This window comes from Pinus tabuliformis, chromosome 2_1 (genome assembly GCF_031772625.1).
Source record: "Pinus tabuliformis cultivar Carrire ecotype Pingquan chromosome 2_1, CPIR1, whole genome shotgun sequence".
Lineage (NCBI taxonomy): Eukaryota > Viridiplantae > Streptophyta > Pinopsida > Pinales > Pinaceae > Pinus > Pinus tabuliformis.
The window spans coordinates 762,821,541-762,841,532 of record NC_142299.1 but is presented as its reverse complement, the minus strand read 5'-3'; the positions used below and the strand labels follow the sequence as shown (position 1 = coordinate 762,841,532).

General features: G+C 40.5%; 1 protein-coding gene across 2 annotated transcripts in view; it reads left to right on the top strand.

Annotated features, from left to right (window-relative positions):
• The window catches only part of ELP2 (elongator protein 2), a 357,421-nt gene that overhangs the window by 291,080 nt on the left and 46,349 nt on the right, over window positions 1-19,992 (top strand). The window contains exons 8-9 of one of the 2 annotated variants that reach the window (XM_089403264.1): window positions 1,705-2,026; window positions 2,475-2,689. In XM_089403264.1, the coding sequence (XP_089259390.1) occupies window positions 1,705-2,026; window positions 2,475-2,689 (537 nt within the window). Of the gene's footprint in view, window positions 1-1,704; window positions 2,027-2,471; window positions 2,690-19,992 lie in introns of both variants that reach the window. The other variant, XM_089403263.1, reaches the window with a different exon arrangement.

Sequence of the window (19,992 nt, the reverse complement as noted above, 5' to 3'; positions counted from 1 at the left end):
GAAAACATTGCGTGAAGCCAAAATACGCATAAACACCAGTTTTTTTTACAGACAAACATAAGTTCAGATGCACAGAAAGGGTTTCGGAGGTCACAACGCCTCTAGGATCGACCAATACACAGAGATGTTCTGCTCCTTTACAGCAATACGAGATAAACCCACTCGGTCAAAATCCCTTTACAATAGCATAAAAGTTACATATATACTGATTCATCTTAACAACCAGACCCTAAAACAGAGGCTAAAATTTATTACTACTATCAGTTCTGCGAGATATTCTCCTCGAGAACCTCCACTATGCTAACTAATTCTATCTGTTCTGCGAGGTATTCTCCTCGAGAATCTCCACTACAGCTTAACTATTTAACATTTATTACATCATGATTTATTCCTAGATTCTATCTCTATGCTTAACTGAAAAACATGGAAATTGATGGCTAACGGATCCCACTCCTTTGCTTGTAGATTTTTTTGTATTTTTGGAATAAGTTTGAAGTTTTTTCCCTCCAAGTCTCATGCTCCTGCATCAGTTAGTGTCGGATCGCTAGTGGGAGTGAAATTTTTCTCACTAGACTTATAGTTAGTCATTTCTCTGTATGGCCTGTTAGATTTGAGCATCCATAGTTTTTTACTCAGATTTACTACTACATAATAATAAAATCCTCAGTTGCTGCACCGGTTTTCTGAAGTGGGGGTTTCCAGGGGATGGTGGTCCAAAAATAACTGCATATTTGTGTGTGTGCATCTATTTTTCCAGTATTATTTTTCTTCCGCAATATTTTATTTGTGAAGGCTGCAGTGTATTAATTTCGATATTTACCATAGAATATAGTAAATAATTTGTTCAGTTCATTTAACAAATAGAAGAAACTTAATCAGTTGCTGCAGTAGGATTCAGGGTTTTCTGAATTTTCACATGATGTGCTGTTCATGGGCAACCTGAAGGAGGTTTTTTAATTCAAATAATTCAGCTTAGTGCAACTTTTATTGATTTTCCTATTTTATAATAAATTATTTGTGTGCACATATGATATATGGATATATGTAATTAGGTCAAGTGTATTACCAGAGACTGGGCATTACAAAGGCCTTTTTATAGTCTGTGTGGTATCAAAATTATTGGTGCATTTTCTTCATTTTGGTCTAAACCATTTCAATATGCATTCGTTTCTCTAGTTCCTAAAGCACTTTCTTTTCTGAGTTTGAAATTTGAATCTGATTATCTATGTACATCATAACACATGAAGGTGTAGAACTTCATTAGAAAAATCTGAACGGGTTTTGTTTTCTGTTCATTTCTAGAGATTCAATGAAGACATGAAATTCTTTCTTAACTAGCTGAATGCTTTCATTCTGACAGCAGAGAATTCTGTCATTATTTTGTCTTAGAATTTCCTGGTTCTTTCTTCTCTTGTGGCTGCGGTCTTGTGGACTTGCCATTTAGTCAGAACATGCACAATTCTTTTTCAGCCATGTAATCCAGTTCTTATGAAATGTGCAGGGAGCATATCCTCTTGCTTAGAAGAATCTCAGAATTAAGTATTTGTTAATAAGCATCTTAATTGTGGCCAGTTTGCTAGAATAATGGCTAATTTTGGTTATTGTTATTTTTCTCTCTCACTCCGTTAATATTTTAGAGAGTTCAAGTGATTGTGCTCTGCTAGCACGTGTGGTTCTTGTTCTAATTTTTGAAATTTGTCACAGACAACACGTATCTTTGCCCCGTGGGAGAGGAAGAAGGATGGTGACACAGAAATATCATGGCATGAAATTGCTCGCCCACAAGTCCATGGTCATGACATAAATGCTATAGCTATTACAAAGGGAGAAGGAAACCATCGTTATGTTAGTGGAGCAGATGAAAAAGTTGCGAGGGTGTTTGAAGCTCCACTATCATTTCTACAGACTCTGCAGTACACAGCATGGGGAAATCTAGGCAAACAAAATGAGAACAAAGAAGATGTCCAAATTTTGGGTGCAAATATGTCTGCTCTTGGATTGTCTCAGAAGCCAATCTATGTTCATGGTACTGTTGCTGCTCTCTGCTTTTCTTTCTCTTGTGTCTTTCATCATATTGTTACAGTGATCTTCGACTTACAACAGTTGGATATGTGCATTCAAAGATTAGTAACCTCTAGATTATATTTGGTTAATACAAGGCATATCGGATATATTTTGGATGTCATAGCTATATGCTTTAATAAAACATTATATTGTTTCTTTCTGACCTTCATCTGAATAGAAAGAGATCTTGTGTGAGATTTGCATTCTTTGGGTTTAGACAAAATGGAAAGTGCAGCTCATTTGTCAATAACAGCTTTTCCAGTATGATATAATTAATGAGTTATCTGGTAAGCCCAACATAAGAATGCCAACTCACACAAGTCTAGAAAATTCATCTTTCTTGAAGTTAATTGTCTTGGTTAAAATGTTGGATAAGCTAAATTTGACACCAATGTTTTGTCAAACTGCAGCTTCCAAGAGTGTTTCAACTGTCACTGAAGGTGGTGCAGACGGAATGGAGACTTTTCCAGATGCTGTTCCGATTGTGTTAACTGAGCCCCCCCCTGAAGAAAACTTGGCTTGGAATACTTTATGGCCTGAATCTCACAAGCTTTATGGTCATGGTAATGAACTGTTTGCTATGTGCTGTGATCATGCAGGAAAGATTATTGCAACAGCTTGCAAGGTGAATAGTTTAGTTTTTTAAAATCTTGTTTAGTTAATGCTGTCAATTTTGTAGCGCAGTTCAACCATATGCCTAATGATGATAAGATTGAGGACTGTTCAAAATTATAGCTCAGGTAGAAACTTCCATGCATCATGTTCATTGTGAACATGTGACTAGTAGTTTGAGATAGTTTCAAAAGGTAATTCTAATTTTGGAAAAGTAATTCTATTTTGTAATTGACTTTCCTAAAAAGGTGAAAGCCTTACTTTTAGTAGTTGAGTCTAAAATTGTACATTGACTAGGAGTAACCTTAAAATTAGATTTTCTGCAAAAGCTATAAAGACATGGCAACATAGAGGCGTTTACACACACTTGAACAACTGAGCAAGAGAGAGAGAGAGAGCAGGCAGCCATGGAAGAGGCATTCCTGGGCAGTGCACAGTTTGAGACAACAGTTCTGTACAGTTGTACAAACATCTATACAACAATACAAACAGCACAGTAAGGATCTGTACAGTTGTATGGAATCCATAGCAACGTACACCAGCCATACAGTCTGTACAGCAGTGCTATGGAGGAGAGAATTGCTGATGCTGATATTTTCAGCAGCTGTACCTCTTAAACATCTTGTATGAGCTCAATTCAAGGCATTTTTTTGGTATCTGTGCATGCTGTATTTCTTGGACAGTGTGTGGAGGCTTCCTTGTAAGTCTTTTTCAAAGGAATAAAAAGCTGATTTGAAGGAGTGTGATTACCTATGTGTGTGAAATAAAATTTTATGTTTCTGCTCGTTATTTTCTAGCTATTGTGTGATTGACGCCATGGTTGGAAATTTGATTTCAACATTCATTAAATTCAACTATCTATTTGTTTGATTGAGATCATAAGGGCATCAGTCACCTAGGGCATGAAATTCTAACAAATATTGAAGTTTCTAAGTTTACTTAATTTAGAAACCCTTCATGCACTTTTTCTAATTTATTCCTACCTACTTGTTAATTTTTCTTTAACAACTTATTTACAAAGTAAATACTGAAAATAAACACCAGTGCATGCTCAACATATTACAGATCAGCAACTAAAAGAAATGAGAACAAACACATCACATGACACCGTTATTTTTGGACCAATGTCCCTGGAAAAACCCAATGCGGGAAAACCGGTGCAGCTATCTGAGGGTTTTCTTATTAAGCAATATCAGAGTACAATCTGGGTGCCGTAACTGGCCTACCCAACAGAGAATTTCCTTAGCAGCTATACCTCACAGTTTGAGAGAAATCTCCTGGCTGAAACCTCGAAAAACCCTTCTGGCAGCTCCTCAGCACAAAACTGCTCCTGCAACCCCAGTGTCTGCCCAATCTGGACTGTGTCAGCCCCTCTCTGTCTCATGTTGGCCCTGCGTCAGCCTTTCTTGACTTGCGTCAGCCCCGGGAGGCCCTGTGTCAGCGACGATGGCCCCTCTGGTGCTCTACACACCACTTGGCTGCCTCTGCGTGGCCTTGTGTGAGCCCTTGCTGGCTCTGTGTTACCCTCCTTAGCTGCTGCGCTGCTCTCTCGGCACAATCTCTGCCTTCTCTGTTCCTCTGTACTCAATGACCCTCAGCTGCTCTCCCGATCACTGATTCTATCTCTCTTAGCAAACCCTGCTCTAGAGAATAGAATGACTGATCGTCTGGTGTATTCTCTAAGTGACCCTCAAGCCTCCTCTTATACTTTTCTCGTTGACAGTTCAACGACTGAGATTAAATCCCTAATCAACGACTAAGATTAACTCTGGCTTGATCCATGACTTTTGGACCCTTCTAACACAGATTCATATTAATACACATTAATATTTTATTTTCCCTATGTTTAGACTTAGGGACTCCATTAAAAATATTAATTATTTTAATATCTCATGATCTGTTTAGAATCTGCCCAAACCCTTTCTGGGTATTGGAGATTTCATGTGCCCCAATCTCTCCACCAAATTTCGTGGCTAGAGCAAATCCGATGCTACCCCAAATCAACACTCCCTCTTAGTGAGGATTGTGCTCTAGCAATACTCCTCACTGAGTATCATCCTGATCATCTGATATCGATACCTCTGTTGATGCTAGGCCTTCTTGCCCAACATCCTCTGCATTGCTGCCTCCTATACTGCTGCCCATGGTTCTGCCACTGCCACTGCTGCATCTGTACGACAGCTCCCTCTGCATTCGTGCTGCTACTGGTCCTTTCTCCCAGCACTGCATCCGCACTGCATCTCCTCTCATCAAGCTGCATCGTGTTGCCCATTGCTGCACTACAACTCAATTACTTAGAAGTAGGTAACTGATCTCCCAAATAACCTCCCTGTTGGGCTAGAAACACCCACTGATGCTGAAGCTCCCTCTGCTGCTAACAAGTGCTCCCTCTCTGACCTCTGTGCTGCGGCAACAACTCCCTTCCAGACTATGAAGTTCGATGCTCCGTCCAGTCTATCCTAGTCTCTTACCTCGTGTAGTGCCATAATGCTCCTCTACTTCCCTCCTGGAAGTTCTTTGTTCGACTCCTTTGAGTCTCTACTTCTCGTCTGCAAGTTCTCTTCTGGACTCCCTCTGAGTCTTGATTTCCCTCCTCGAAATCCTTCTGCTGTTTGTCGAGATGCCCCCTACTCTGATCGTCTTGTGCAACTGCACTACTAGAAACCCTCGGTAACAACTCCTCTGGCCCTGCTTTGTCAGATACTGTTCTGACTATAGTACCTCACCAGCTCCACTCTGCAATATTTTTGTAGCCTTCTAGACTCTAGCAACTGCCTCTTTGTGAACTACATCAGCCCCTTTCTGCTTCACGCTAGCTCTGTGTCACCCTAGATGGGTCTGCGTCAGCACTGGGATACCCTACATCAGCCCTTTGGCCCTTTGCTTCAGCAACGCTGGCCTCTCTAAGGCTCTGCGCAGCTCCCGACTTCTTCTGCGTGGCTCTGCGTCACACTTCTTGGCTCCTGCGTTGCTAGAAACAGCTTCTGTCACCTCGGGACAACTGTTTTCTGCTGCTATTGCTCTGCTCGGCTGATGTCTTTTAGTCCTTCTGTGATCTGCAATCACCCTCTGATACCATGTTGAGTTTTCTAAGTTTACTTAATTTAGAAACCCTTCATGCACTTTTTCTGATTTATTCCTACCTACTTGTTAATTTTTCTTTAACAAGTTATTTACAAAGGAAATACTGAAAATAAACACTAGTGCATGCTCAACATATTACAGATCAACAACTAAAAGAAACAAGAACAAACACACCACATGACACCATTATTTTTGGACCAATGTCCTCGGAAAAACCCAATGCAGGAAAATCGGTGCAACTATCGGAGGGTTTTCTTATTAAGCAATATTAGAGTACAATCTGGGTGCCGTAACTGGCCTACCCAACAGAGAATTTCCTTAGCAGCTATACGTCACAGTTTGAGAGAAATCTCTTGGCTGAAAGCCCGGAAAACCCTTCCGGCAGCTCCTCAGCACAAAACTGCTCCTACAACCCCAACGTCTGCCAAGTTTGGATTGCGTCAGCCCCTCTTTGTCTCACGCTGGCCTTGTGTTAGCGTTTCTTGGCCTGCGTTAGCTCCAAGAGGCCCTGTGTCAGCTCTGGGAGCCTCTGCGTCAGCTACGCTGGCCCCTTTGGTGCTCTGCGTAGCACTTGGCTACCTCTGCGTGGCCTTGCGTGAGCCCTTGCTGACTCCGCGACACCCTGATTGGCTGCTGTGTTGCTGTCCTGGCACAATCTCTGCCTTCTCTGTTCCTCTGTACTCAATGCCCCTCAGCTGCTCTCCCGATCACTGATTCTATCTCTCTTAGCAAACCCCACTCTAGAGAATAGAATGACTGATCATCTGGTGTATTCTCCAAGTGACCCTCAAGCCTCCTCTTATACTTTTCTCGTTGACAATTCAACGGCCGAGATTAAGTCCCTAATCAACGACTAAGATTAACTCTGGCTTGATCCATGACTTTTGGACCCTTCTAACACAGATTCATATTAATATACATTAATATTTTATTTTCCCTAAGTTTAGACTTAGGTACTGCATTAAAAATATTAATTATTTTAATATCTCCTGATCTGTTTAGAATCTGCCCAAACCCTTTCTGGGTATTGGAGATCTCATGTGCCCCAACCTCTCCACTAAATTTCGTGGCTAGAGCACATCCGATGCTACCCCAAATCAACAACAAAGACATCACACCAAGCCAAGCTCATATGATAAAGGACTAAAATTCTATCTCTATGTTTAATTTGAAGGGGCATAAACTTATACCCACTGGCTGGCAAAAATAGTTGTTATCAGGCCCTGCTATGTCTATAAATGCAATAATGCAATACTATAAATGTATTTTTTTTTTTTTTGTACATTATTGCATTCCTTTGATTGTTTTCTTTTACTTGTCTAGGAAAAATCAGTATCATGTATGATATTGTTGATTTTATAGCTTTGGAAGGTCTTCTGCATAGACTCGGTGTTTTGGCATGCAGGAGAGAAGTCCTCTTTAGGTGGTTGTTCGAGAGAAGCAACTAATATGATCTCCTTCCTTAGTTTTTAAGTTAGGAAAAATACATTGATTAATTATTTGATTAATGTTGACTTTGGGCAAATTTTTATCTAAGGATAAATAATAAATTATTCAAGTGACTTAAATCTAATCTCCATTGTTGGTCTAAACTAATATTTAATCTTTGCCCTTTATCAATTTGGAGATTAAGGATTTGGCCTATGGTGAAATCACAAAGAGAACCTAGGGGAGAGGATGGAGACACAAAAGAGAAATTTAGAGAGAGATTTTCTGAAGAATTTGCATGAGTCAGTGAAAATTTGGTGAGTGAGAGATTCACAGGCTGAAGAAATGGGAAAAGTGTGCAAACAGGTTTCAAGTGAGCACAATTTTGCAGGGAGAGCGCACAAGAAGAGGGCCGAGATTCAGTTGAGGGTGAATCTTAGGTGTGCCGCGAGCTTGGAGATGCCAAGAGGGTTGAGGCTGAGTTTGTGGAGTGGTGTTGCAAGTGTTGGGTGGCCGGTAGGTTTGAGGTTGCACTAGTGGAGGGGATAAGCAGCTTCAGGAGGGTCAAACTTGTGAAAGACAGCCAACAAAGTGCAGGACGAATTTCTGGGGGCATATTTTGCTAGGTTCCATTAGCTGTATTTTTTGTCTATTTTCAGAGGGCCATTTCCCCTAGTAAGGGAGCTTTTATTTTTTCTGAGAAAATTTAATAAAGAGAGATTGGAGGGATAAAATAATTGTTGTTCTTGTTTGATAATTTTTAAATTGTTTTCTGAAATAATTCCCACTGCTATTTGTTGAGTTAAGTGCTAGAGAATTTTCTGTTTGTAGCTTTTAGATTTTATTTACTACAGAAAATTCATTTATTGGGTAAAATAATTTGAGGGTAAGAAAACTGCATAAGGCATTAAATATGAAACCAACACTTGAAAAATAATATGGTATCATAGCACTAGAAACTTTGAAGGAGGAAGCTTGGTGAACAAGGGTTACAACAACAATTTTTATTCAATAGATTTTTTATTTATAGCAAGGGTTTCGTGGATAAAAATTTGATTTGGACAATATGAACGCGAGTGGGTTGATATTTCAAGACTGATTGGAAGGGACCTCCAACTTCAATCCATGGAAGGAGAGGATCACATATTTTGATGCATATCAACTTGTGGGAATTTGCTAAGACAAATATACATCCTCATTAGGATGCTAGACAATATGTTGCTAACAATTTGAAAGATGTGAAGGATCATATAATCCCTCACATCTCAGGAAAGAAGACTGTTGAAATTTGGGCAGCTTTGGGATGAGTTTCTCCAAAGGGAAACCCTCCTGCCCGAAAGGAAATCATCGTGCCGCGAGCTTGGAGATGCCAGGAAAAGTGTGCAACCAGGTTTCAAGTGAGCACAATTTTGCAGGGAGAGCGCACAAGAAGAGGGCCGAGATTCAGTTGAGGGTGAATCTTAGGTGTGCCGCGAGCTTGGAGATGCCAAGAGGGTTGAGGCTGAGTTTGTGGAGTGGTGTTGCAAGTGTTGGGTGGCCGGTAGGTTTGAGGTTGCACTAGTGGAGGGGATGTGCAACCAGGTTTCAAGTGAGCACAATTTTGCAGGGAGAGCGCATAAGAAGAGGGCCGAGATTCAGTTGAGGGTGAATCTTAGGTGTGCCGCGAGCTTGGAGATGCCAAGAGGGTTGAGGCTGAGTTTGTGGAGTGGTGTTGCAAGTGTTGGGTGGCCGGTAGGTTTGAGGTTGCACTAGTGGAGGGGATAAGCAGCTTCAGGAGGGTCAAACTTGTGAAAGACAGCCAACAAAGTGCAGGACGAATTTCTGGGGGCGTATTTTGCTAGGTTCCATTAGCTGTATTTTTTGTCTATTTTCAGAGGGCCATTTCCCCTAGTAAGGGAGCTTTTATTTTTTCTGAGAAAATTTAATAAAGAGAGATTGGAGGGATAAAATAATTGTTGTTCTTGTTTGATAATTTTTAAATTGTTTTCTGAAATAATTCCCACTGCTATTTGTTGAGTTAAGTGCTAGAGAATTTTCTGTTTGTAGCTTTTAGATTTTATTTACTACAGAAAATTCATTTATTGGGTAAAATAATTTGAGGGTAAGAAAACTGCATAAGGCATTAAATATGAAACCAACACTTGAAAAATAATATGGTATCATAGCACTAGAAACTTTGAAGGAGGAAGCTTGGTGAACAAGGGTTACAACAACAATTTTTATTCAATAGATTTTTTATTTATAGCAAGGGTTTCGTGGATAAAAATTTGATTTGGACAATATGAATGCGAGTGGGTTGATATTTCAAGACTGATTGGAAGGGACCTCCAACTTCAATCCATGGAAGGAGAGGATCACATATTTTGATGCATATCAACTTGTGGGAATTTGCTAAGACAAATATACATCCTCATTAGGATGCTAGACAATATGTTGCTAACAATTTGAAAGATGTGAAGGATCATATAATCCCTCACATCTCAGGAAAGAAGACTGTTGAAATTTGGGCAGCTTTGGGATGAGTTTCTCCAAAGGGAAACCCTCCTGCCCGAAAGGAAATCATCGTGCCCCAAAGAAGAATTCAATTTGAAACGTTGGAAAATATATTTATTAGAAGTAAATTTGAATTTGATTATTATTAATGTGGCAAATATTAAAAGAGAATTTGAATTTAGATTTCCCTCTAAGTCTTTATCAAGTCACCCTTTCATGGATTAAGGTCAAATATTTGATTGGTAAATTAGAATAGCTAAATGTTGAAGTTGGCTTAGTAGAAAGTCACACCCTTTTGTTGGAAAACGTAACTATGTTTGGTCTTCATTAATGTACTTGAGTCATCATGTAATGCACTTGTCAAAAGAATAAATAAAATATTTATTATTATTATTATTATTACTTATTAAAGCATGGGTTTCACGCTTAGGTCACCTTGTTTTAGGTCAAAGTCCCCATTGAGTATTTCTATGATTTATTCTGAGTCAATAGAGTCATTATACTTTTAAAGAGACCCTTCTTGGACTTTTGAATCATGTAAAACGGTTAAGTATTGAGTCAAATATGATTTATGTATCCTCCACACCATGTCGGCCTAGAAGAAGATTAAGTCGACCTAAGGACCCTATTCGACCTCACATGGAGCCTATAAATATAAGCTCATCGAATTCATTTGGAGCATCATTCTTACACACAAGTTTGATATGTCTTGCAGCTGGGAAAAAGTACGAAATTCTGTTGTAGCTAGGAAAAGGTGCGAAGTCTGTTGCCGGGAAGCCGAAGTGAATACGAATTTGGGGAAGTCTGAGGAGAAAGGAAAAATCGAAATTTTGGTGCCTCTCTCTCTCCGTTTCGTGCTATGGATTGGGAGATCGCAGTCTTCCAAGTTTGTTTGTTGCAGGAAGCTGCCAGTTGCCAGAAGCTGTTGCCTAGTCAAAGTTGTTGGAAAGGGGTCAAAATTCTGGGAGGTTGACTTGGTGTGGAGGGAAGGTCTTGTCTTGGTCTAGGGTGAAGAGTCTCAAAGAATACTATTGAAGTGAAGAATTTCTTGACTGGGTTTTCCCTTCGAGGGGGGTTTTGCCTTGGCATAGTCCCTACACTTGGTGTCTATTGTTTTTATGTGCTGCTGCTTTTGTAATTGCTTAATGAACTAAAGGAAAGAAGATATAAAGAATTGTAATAATAAGAAAAATTACAAGTAATTTTTCAAGAATAAGGAAATCTTTCTGCCTTTCTGATTTTCCAACCCCTTTCACCCATTCGATTGCCTATATATTAGATCCTCTGGTGGATCATTTGAAGTATCAATTCACACGATCTTTCTGTGGTTGGATGAGTTCGTATGGCAAGTATGGTTCGTATGGCGCTATGTATCTCTGGTTCATTTAGCAAGGATATCTCTGTGGTTCGTATGGCTAGCATGTACTAGTGATTCGTATATCTGTGGCAAGTGATTTCTGGCTTGAATTCTAATCTTATGAAGGCTCACATTCCCTTGTGACATGATTTGCATCTTAGTGGCAATGCATTTATATGTACAATGACTCGTAATATGGATCGCAGTATTGTTATGGCTCATGCATTTGACTTAGTGCATGATTCATATTATATCGCTCTCATTCTACAGTGAAACAATACATTCTTGTGTTCAGTAGCATCACATTGTCTCTATGCAGTGAGTCACATATGTATTGGCTCGTATTTGTTCTAACAGAAGCTCACTCTGTATTTCCTGTAGCTTGCATTTCATTTCTGTGGTAGTTCTGATTGTAGTTCTATTGCAACTTGCATTGTATATATATGGTGGATTGCACCTGCTATGGCTCGTTATACTTCTCCGTGGGTTGCTATTATTCACAGTAGCTCATTTTTTATTTGTATCAATAAGTGTTAATTTGTGTAACAAGTTCTTTACTTAGGTCAATTACTTCAATAATTCATAAGAGCCCAAGTTTAATTCCATTTCCTTCCATTAGGAATCACATAAACTATTATCTCATTGACAGTATTTGAAGAAAGAACATAAATATCGTATGCAAAAGACAAGCCAATTCAAGAGAACACCGTGATTCGCTCAAGCAAAGGAAAAACCCCAAGATGGGGAAAACCCTTGATCAAATCATCTTATTATTAACATCAAATGTTTAACAGAGACAAAGAGGGAGAAAATACAATTAATGGCAAGGAGGCAGCCCAGGCATGTCTTCCATTCTGCCAGCAAGCAATAGCAATTAGATTCTGCCCTAACCAGAGATCAATAGTAGATAGAGTAGCCACAAGGAAGTCTCCAAATAGAGTTTGGCCCTAGTTCAATTAGAGCGGCCTTCATAATTGATTATAATGAACCCAAACCGGATATATATGGGGCAGTGAAGCCTGGTCAATGTGATGATGTAAGAACAAAATATCTCGAACCAGGTTAGGAATTGATCATAGTCTACATTAGCCCATTCAGATTCCTTCAACAAGGTTTCCAATCATCGCGGTTAGCATCCTTCTTCATGATGCCTGTCATGGCTTCTTGTAACTTGATTTGTTGTGGGGATAAGGCCTAACAACTCCTTCAACTAGCCCAGAATAGGACTGTGGACCTCATGAAATTACTTCAAGGCTCGCGGGCTATCCAAATAGGGAGAAAATAACACAAACCATCCACCGATATGCCTTGGACTATCCCTGCTGCATTTCGAACCCATCCAATCCCACAACCAGATCTTAAAACATCCCTTAGCTACCTCGGCCCTATCCTCTTTGTGCTGCGGCTTCCACAGAAGATGATACCTTTGAGTTTGATTCCCAAATGATGTGTCTAATGAGAATGGAGGACACCTATATATACAACAATTTGTCCTTATGGAGGTGAAGCCGACCTTGACATTTGGAGGCAAATTTGAATTTCAAATTTTCAATTTTGCTGCCTTAATAAAGTCATGTCTTGTAGAATTTCTTTTAAATAAAAAATATTTTCCCTTATCGAAATTCGGTGATCTTTAGGTCGATTTTGTTCCTCTCGAAAAGAGGAATTCAATTCCACATTTATCTTCCCCAAATGATCTGACCAAAGTGGAATTTTTCCCTAATTGCCTATTTTAACACTCCCTCTCAACTAGGGAGAATTCCACCTGTCAAACCATCAACCATTGTCACTGATCATCATGCCATCCTGTCACCATGAACCATCTCTGTATCTTGTCTTTGCTCTGCTCTGCTGAACACTGGTGTAATAATGAAGAAGAATTGATCGAGAGTGAGTCACAAGACCTTACCACTCTCTACTGAGAAAAGTCAATCTAGAGGTAAAACCTCAATCAGACTTGATCCCAGATCAAGTTGAAGAACACCATGCATCCTAGTCATAGGGAGTACAACAGTACCTGATGCATCCATCGATAGTGCTATGGTCCCTAACTACTTTTCCCAACTCATTGGTCGGATGAGAGGTACTTCCCATGTGTCCCGGACTACATGGGTAGGATGATACTGAATCAATAGCAAGGAAAGAATGTATCACATTCTGCTCACAACCACACGTAGGGAGAGGACGAACGACATCCTACAATCACACATCACAATCACACATAGGGAAAGGGTGAACCACATCCTATATATGCAAATCATTGAGAGTAGGGAAAGGATGAACCACGTCCTACAAACACAAGTCACATCAATCAATGGTAGGAAGGACCCTACACGTGGGGAAAGGATGAACCACTTCCCACCGACATGTCAACCAATAATTGCAGGAAATGAGCATCCTACATGTGGGGAAAGGATGAACCACGTCCCACTGACATATCAGTAGATGCCTATATGCCTCTCTCATTGGGGTATCCGCAAGAGAAGGTGAACCACTCATCTTGCTAATATGCCACAGGAGAAGATGAACCACTCATCTTATGCATATGTCGTCAACAGTAAGGGAAGGCAAACCACTCACCCTACACTCATGTGTTCGCAATTGTAGGGGAAGGTGAACCACTCACCCTACACACATGTCAACCACCTTGGGGTATCACAGGGGGAGGTGAACCACTCACCCTATACACAACACACCACTAAGGGACGCTGAACCATTCACCCTATGGTCCCTCATAGCTCAATAAGTACCCCAAGTACCTAGGAGCTCCCAGAGCTCAATCTTCAGACAAGAATCCCTTCATATAGGGAATAGTGCAAAGCTGCTTTATGAAAAATCAAAACTAGATCAATAGGAGCATCATAGTTCCATTCAGTAGCATTATAAATGTATATACTTAGCAATCCAAAACTTCTTGCACATGTTGATCCATGTGCCATAGTCATTTATACAGTTTACCAAGGATTCTGTGGCTCGCTCTGAATATCGAGAAGGGTAACTTTGTCCACTATGCAACCATCTACAATTGGCTATTAATCCAGGGATTTTATAGCTTCCTCTTAAGGTGATCATCTGGCCCTCAATCATGATCTTCCCTCACGAGACAACTGATACTGCAACCCAGATGTCAAAATCAGGGTCTCGTGCTTATTGTACTTGTTAAGACATAGTGTCTGACATGTACCTTCTTCAAGGCACCTCTGAAGAAATTGTTCTACAGTGCCATGCGCTTCTTCTTCTAGATGTTCCTCAAAATAAGTGCTTCAGATGAGCTGCATTCCTGATCAAAGTTGCTGTAATTTCTTTTACTGGATGTCCCCTGTAGTTTCTTCATAGAGGATAAATTTTCAAAAGATAGGTTATCCGACTGTCTTGTTCACAACTTCAATTGTGAACAATACTGCAGTACTATATATAAAAAACCTTTCTCTGTAATCATTGCTCTTACTGTCTGCTACATTTGTACTTCATGGGTTATGAAAAACCATCGCTGTTGCTCTTATTGATGTCAACATCACTATCTGTTTTTAGCTTCATATCATAAGTTTAACCTCTTTTGATACAAAAGGTACCAAAACACTGAAGCCACTTATTTTACTGCATAATAGCTATCCTTGACACTAAATGGCTTAGATCCTTGACACTGCCCTAAAGAGAGCCTTTTTATCCTCACACTTATGTATGCTCAAATGATCTTAATATGTAAGACAAAGGTACTATATTTCAAGATGTAGACTTCAATTTTGTGCATAGTAATCCTTCACAAAAAAAACAATAACATTTTCCTTTGCCATCTTTCAAGCTTTACCACAGAGCATAGATCATTTATCAGGAACAATATTTAGTTTATGTAAACCTTTGAGTAACACAACATTTTTGTAACCTTCAGATAGAGAAAGTGTTAATTTTAGGTAACAATGGTATGTTCTATGCTTAAGAACAATTTACTTCAATTTATTTATTAGCCCAATATCAATATCCAGTTTAGCAATCACATCAACATGATAGTAAAATACAGATAAAACATAAACATAAACAATAGAAGACAAGCCAAGACAAGAGGACACAAGATGTGGCACCAACCAAGGACAAACCCGAATGTGGGGAAACCCTTGATCAATTCTTCTTATATTCTTCAATAGTTCAGCAGAGAGAGAGAGATAGTACAAACTACAAATCTAATAATTTATGACAATAATAAGAAGCCCTAACGAGAAAAGTCAACGCTGGTCAAACAGGGCAGAATTCTTCCTCTAAATAGCTCGGTCCAACCTAGTCAACTTCGACCTCCAACAACAAGCCCAATCAGCCCAAAATAGTCCGGAAAAGTCCAGTCAAAAGCTGGTCATCGAAAGTCAAACTGCTGCCAGCCCTAGGGCAGTCAATGCTGGTCAAATGAGAGGTCAGATCACCTTGATCTCAGTGCCCAGATCTGCGGCCTGCCAAGGAGAAGATACTTCACCCAATCTGCAGTCAAAGGAGGTCAACGCTAGTCAATGTAGCCCAAAATCTAGCCTCTAAAATTCGGTCAATGTAGACTAACAGTCAAACAGAAAACGTCCTCCTTCCTTCACACGTGTGAGAGATAGCTGCCCAGATTAGCGTACCCAATCAAGTGAGGAGAGAGAGATGTGTGAAGATGAGATGATGATAAAATGACTTGAGGTCTCCTCCTTTTATATGCAACGTTGAGGATGAGCTGGGGGTTTGAATGCCTGTGTTGCTTCCTGGCCGACCTTGACAATTTGTCCTCAATATAAATAAATTCATAGCTTCATTTATACATGTCGGAATTGGATGATCTTTAGATCAATCCTACACCTCTCAGAGAGAGGAATCCAAGAAAAATATCAGCCGTCATAAATAAGATGACCCATGTGGAGTTTGGCCCTGTTGCTAATTTTAACAATCCCTCTCAACTAGGGAGAACTCCATCTGCCAGTCGGTACTATCTCTGGCATCAATGCACTGCTCTGCTCTGCTGAACTATGAAGAAGAAGAAGTGATCGAGAATGTATCATACCATTCTCTACTGACCCAAAGTCAGTCCCAGATGAAGGAGAGTGTCTCATACGACTCTTACTGACCCGAAGTTAGTTCCAATCAAAGGAGAGTGTCTCATATGACTCTTATTGACTTGAAGTCAGTTCCAATCAAAAGAGAGTGTCTCATACCACTCTTACCAACCGAAAGTCAGTTCCAATTGATCCCAGATCAATATCGGTCATCCTAGCATAGGGTGCATGGTAGTACACGATGCGTCCATCAGTAGTACTATGGTCCCTATCCTCGTTTCCCTACTCATTGGCTAGATGAGAGGTACTTCCCATGAGTCCCAGATTGCATGGGTAGGATGTCTTAGCAGGAGAAGGATGAACCACTCATCCAGCCTACATGTTGCCACGGGTATCACAAGGGAAGGCTGAACCACTCACCCTATACACAACACACCACTAGGGGAAGGCTAAACCACTTACCCTATGGTTGCTTATCGCTTTAGGAAGTACCCCAAGCCCCCTGGAGCTCCCAGAGCTCAATGTCCATATCATACAGGACCCTCAGAAGAGGGTCTCTTCACGACTCCAAGTCGTTTTTGGAAGGCTAAGAACTTGACCTTCCCTAGGGGCTTTGTCAGAATATCGGCGACCTGCTCATTAGTCCCAATGTGATGGAGCCTTATTGCTCCTCATTGTATGATATCTTGGATAAAGTGTTACCTGATATCTATGTGCTTGGAGCAATGATGAAATGCGGGATTCTCTGATAATCGGATCTCACTCTGGTTGTCATAGAGGATCACGGTGGTATTCAGCACATGTGCAAACAACTTACTGAAGAGCTTCCTCAACCAGACAGCTCAATAGGAGGCCATACTAGCTATGTATTTGGCCTCAGAGGTGCTCAAGACAACTTACTTCTACTTCTTACTCATCCAGGATATTGAAGAAGAACCCAAAGAAAAACAACACCCAAAAAGTGCTCTTGCGATCCATCACACTACGGGCCCAATCAACATTAGAATAACCATGCAACCTCACATCTCCGGCAATGTATCTTAGTCCATGAGTAATTGTGCCCTGAAGATATCTCAGAAGATTCTTGGCACCAATCCAATGCATATGATGAGGCTTAACCATATATTGGCTCAACGTATTAACTACAAAACATATGTCCGGTCAGGAGTTCACCAAGAACATCAACGCTCCTCGATACTCAGAAGCATTTCCCAATTCTGGCCCGACAACACTGCCACATAACTTCTTGAAGTTAAGTTCCATCGGGGTAGTCACAGGCTTGCAGTCCACCATCCCAAATCTTTCCAATATCTTCACAACATATTTTCCTTGAGATAGGAAATTTTCTTTTGGCTTTTGCCAGACCTCCAACCCTAGGAAGTAGTGCATCAGTCCTAGGTCCTTCATCTCAAATTCAGAAGCCAACTCCCTCTTACATTTGTGAATGAGAGGGTCTGCACCTGTCAGAAAGAGGTTGTCCACATAAAGTACTAGAATGAGAGGTTTATCATTTTCAACCTTAAAGTAAAGGTTTGGATCGACTTCACTTCTAGTGAATCTCAGCTTCATGAGATAGCTATCAATCCTCTCATACCAAGTCCGGGGTGCTTGCTTCAAGCCATAGAGAGCTTTATTCAACCTGCAGACATGAGGTTCCCGGTGATGAACCTCAAACCCCTTGGGTTGTTCCACGCAGACTTCCTCTTTGATTGAACCATGCTAGCAAATGGTCTTGACATCCACATGATGTAGATTCCATCCTTGTGAGGCATTAAGGGCTATGATCGAGTGGATGGTGGTGTATCTGGCAACAGGTGCAAATATGTCATCATAATTTACACCTTCCTTTTGAGAGAAACCTTGAGCCTTGAACTTTTTTGCACTTCCATCACCTCCATGCTTGATTTTGTAGAGCAACTTAGAGGTGACAACTGATTTGTCTTGGGGTCTAGGGACCACATCCCATACATCATTCTTCATAATAGACTCGTATTCTTCATTCATAGCATCCTTCCATACTTGTTGCTTCACGGCTTCTTCAAATGATGAGGGCTCATTTTGAATGACAGTGCTCATGGCTGTCAAGTATCCTTGATACCTGTTCGGCTTCTTTCTCTCACGGAAAGTGCCCCTTGGTGTAATATGTCTCTCGGCATCTTTGAGATTCTGCCTAAGTCATGAGGGTCTCCACTTGGAGGAGGAGGGCTCTAAGGGAGGAGGATCAATGGGATCCGTAGGTTCATCAACATCAGGCATCGTTTCATCCTCTTTATCACCCTATTTTCCGGTGTCAACTTCTTTGCCCTTCCTTGGGATAGGAAGGTTGTTGATCTTGATGAGGGCCATATCTTCGTCAAAGGTGACATCATGATTTATCTCAACTTCCCTTTGACCAACCACATAAATTCTATAGCCTTTAGAATTTTCGCTATAGCCCACAAAGATTCCTTTCTTCCCCAATGCACCCAATTTGCTTCTTTTCTCTTTTGGCACATGAAAATATATGGGACTTCCAAAAATTCTAAAATGAGAGACATTGGGTTTCTTACCAGTGAACATTTCTTCGGAAGTCTTGGAGTCCAATGCTTGATGAGGGCATCGGTTTTGAACATACACGACGATATTTGCAGCTTCGGCCCATAGAAACTTTGGAAGCCCTTGATCATGAAGCATGGCATGGACAACTTCTACAATAGTACGATTCTTCCTTTCAGCCACACCATTCTGCTCGAGAGTGTATGGTGTTGTAGTCTCCCTCTTAATGCCAGCTTCTTTGTAATAATCATGGAATTCATTTGATTCGTACTCAGTCCCATTATCAGTCCTCAATATCTTGATTCTCTTCTCGGATTGATTTTCAATCATGGCTTTGAAGTGTCGGAACCAGTTGAACACTTCATCCTTCTTTTTCAAGAAGTAGATCCAAGTTTTGCGAGAATAATCATCTGTAAAGGTGAGATAATATACGTATCCTCCCAAGGAGTTTACGGGCATCATACCAGATATGTCGTAGTGGATCAACTGCAATATATCTGTGGTCTTGCTATTACTTGAGGGGAATGGTCCCCTTGTAAGTTTTCCTTTGACACATTTCGGACATACACCTTCATGCTCTACTTTGAACTTGGGCATACCTGTCACCATCTGTCTCACATCGGGTAGAGCCTTATAATGAAGATGGGAAAACCTTCGGTGCCATAGTTTAGATTGTAGAGATGTGTCACAAGACATGGCTCTCAGTGGACTGCCTCCAACTTGATACAAAGTGTCAACCTTGAACCCAAGAGTAAAAGCATCTTTAAAATTCCTTTTCCAAGGACGTACCTTTCCATTGATGAATGCCACCTTGTATCCTTTATCTTCCATTGCCGAAATGGACACTAGGTTCTTCTTGGGATCAAGTACATATAGAACTTCTTGTAAATGAATAGTGTTACCTTGATTCAATTGAAGGGTAACATTCCCTACTCCCTTCACGAGATAGGTGGCATCGTCTGCAAGAATAATCTCCAAGTTTGTCTCCTTCTCTATTAGATTAGAGAGAGCTTCCTTGTATCCGGTGAAGTGTCTTGAGGCACCACTATCAATTAGCCAATTCCCCAAACTGTTTGATGGAGAGGTAGTGGAGAGGGCCGATTTAAGATAGTATTCATTTTGCTTATTGTTAACAACATTTGATTCGTCATACTTGGAGTTCCTTGGTTTATTGGAGGGTCGACCATTTCCTTGATGTACCGCATTCCTTATTCCTTTGCCATTGAACCTACCATTCCTTTGATTGTTGTTGTTGAAGTTGCCCCTAGAATGATTGTGATCATCATCATGTGATGTGTCCCTTCTATTTGGACACTCCCTTGCATAGTGGCCAAACTTATTGCAAACAAAGCACTTGCCCTTCCTTCCACCCTTAGATCCAGGCTTTCCATTGAAATGATCTTT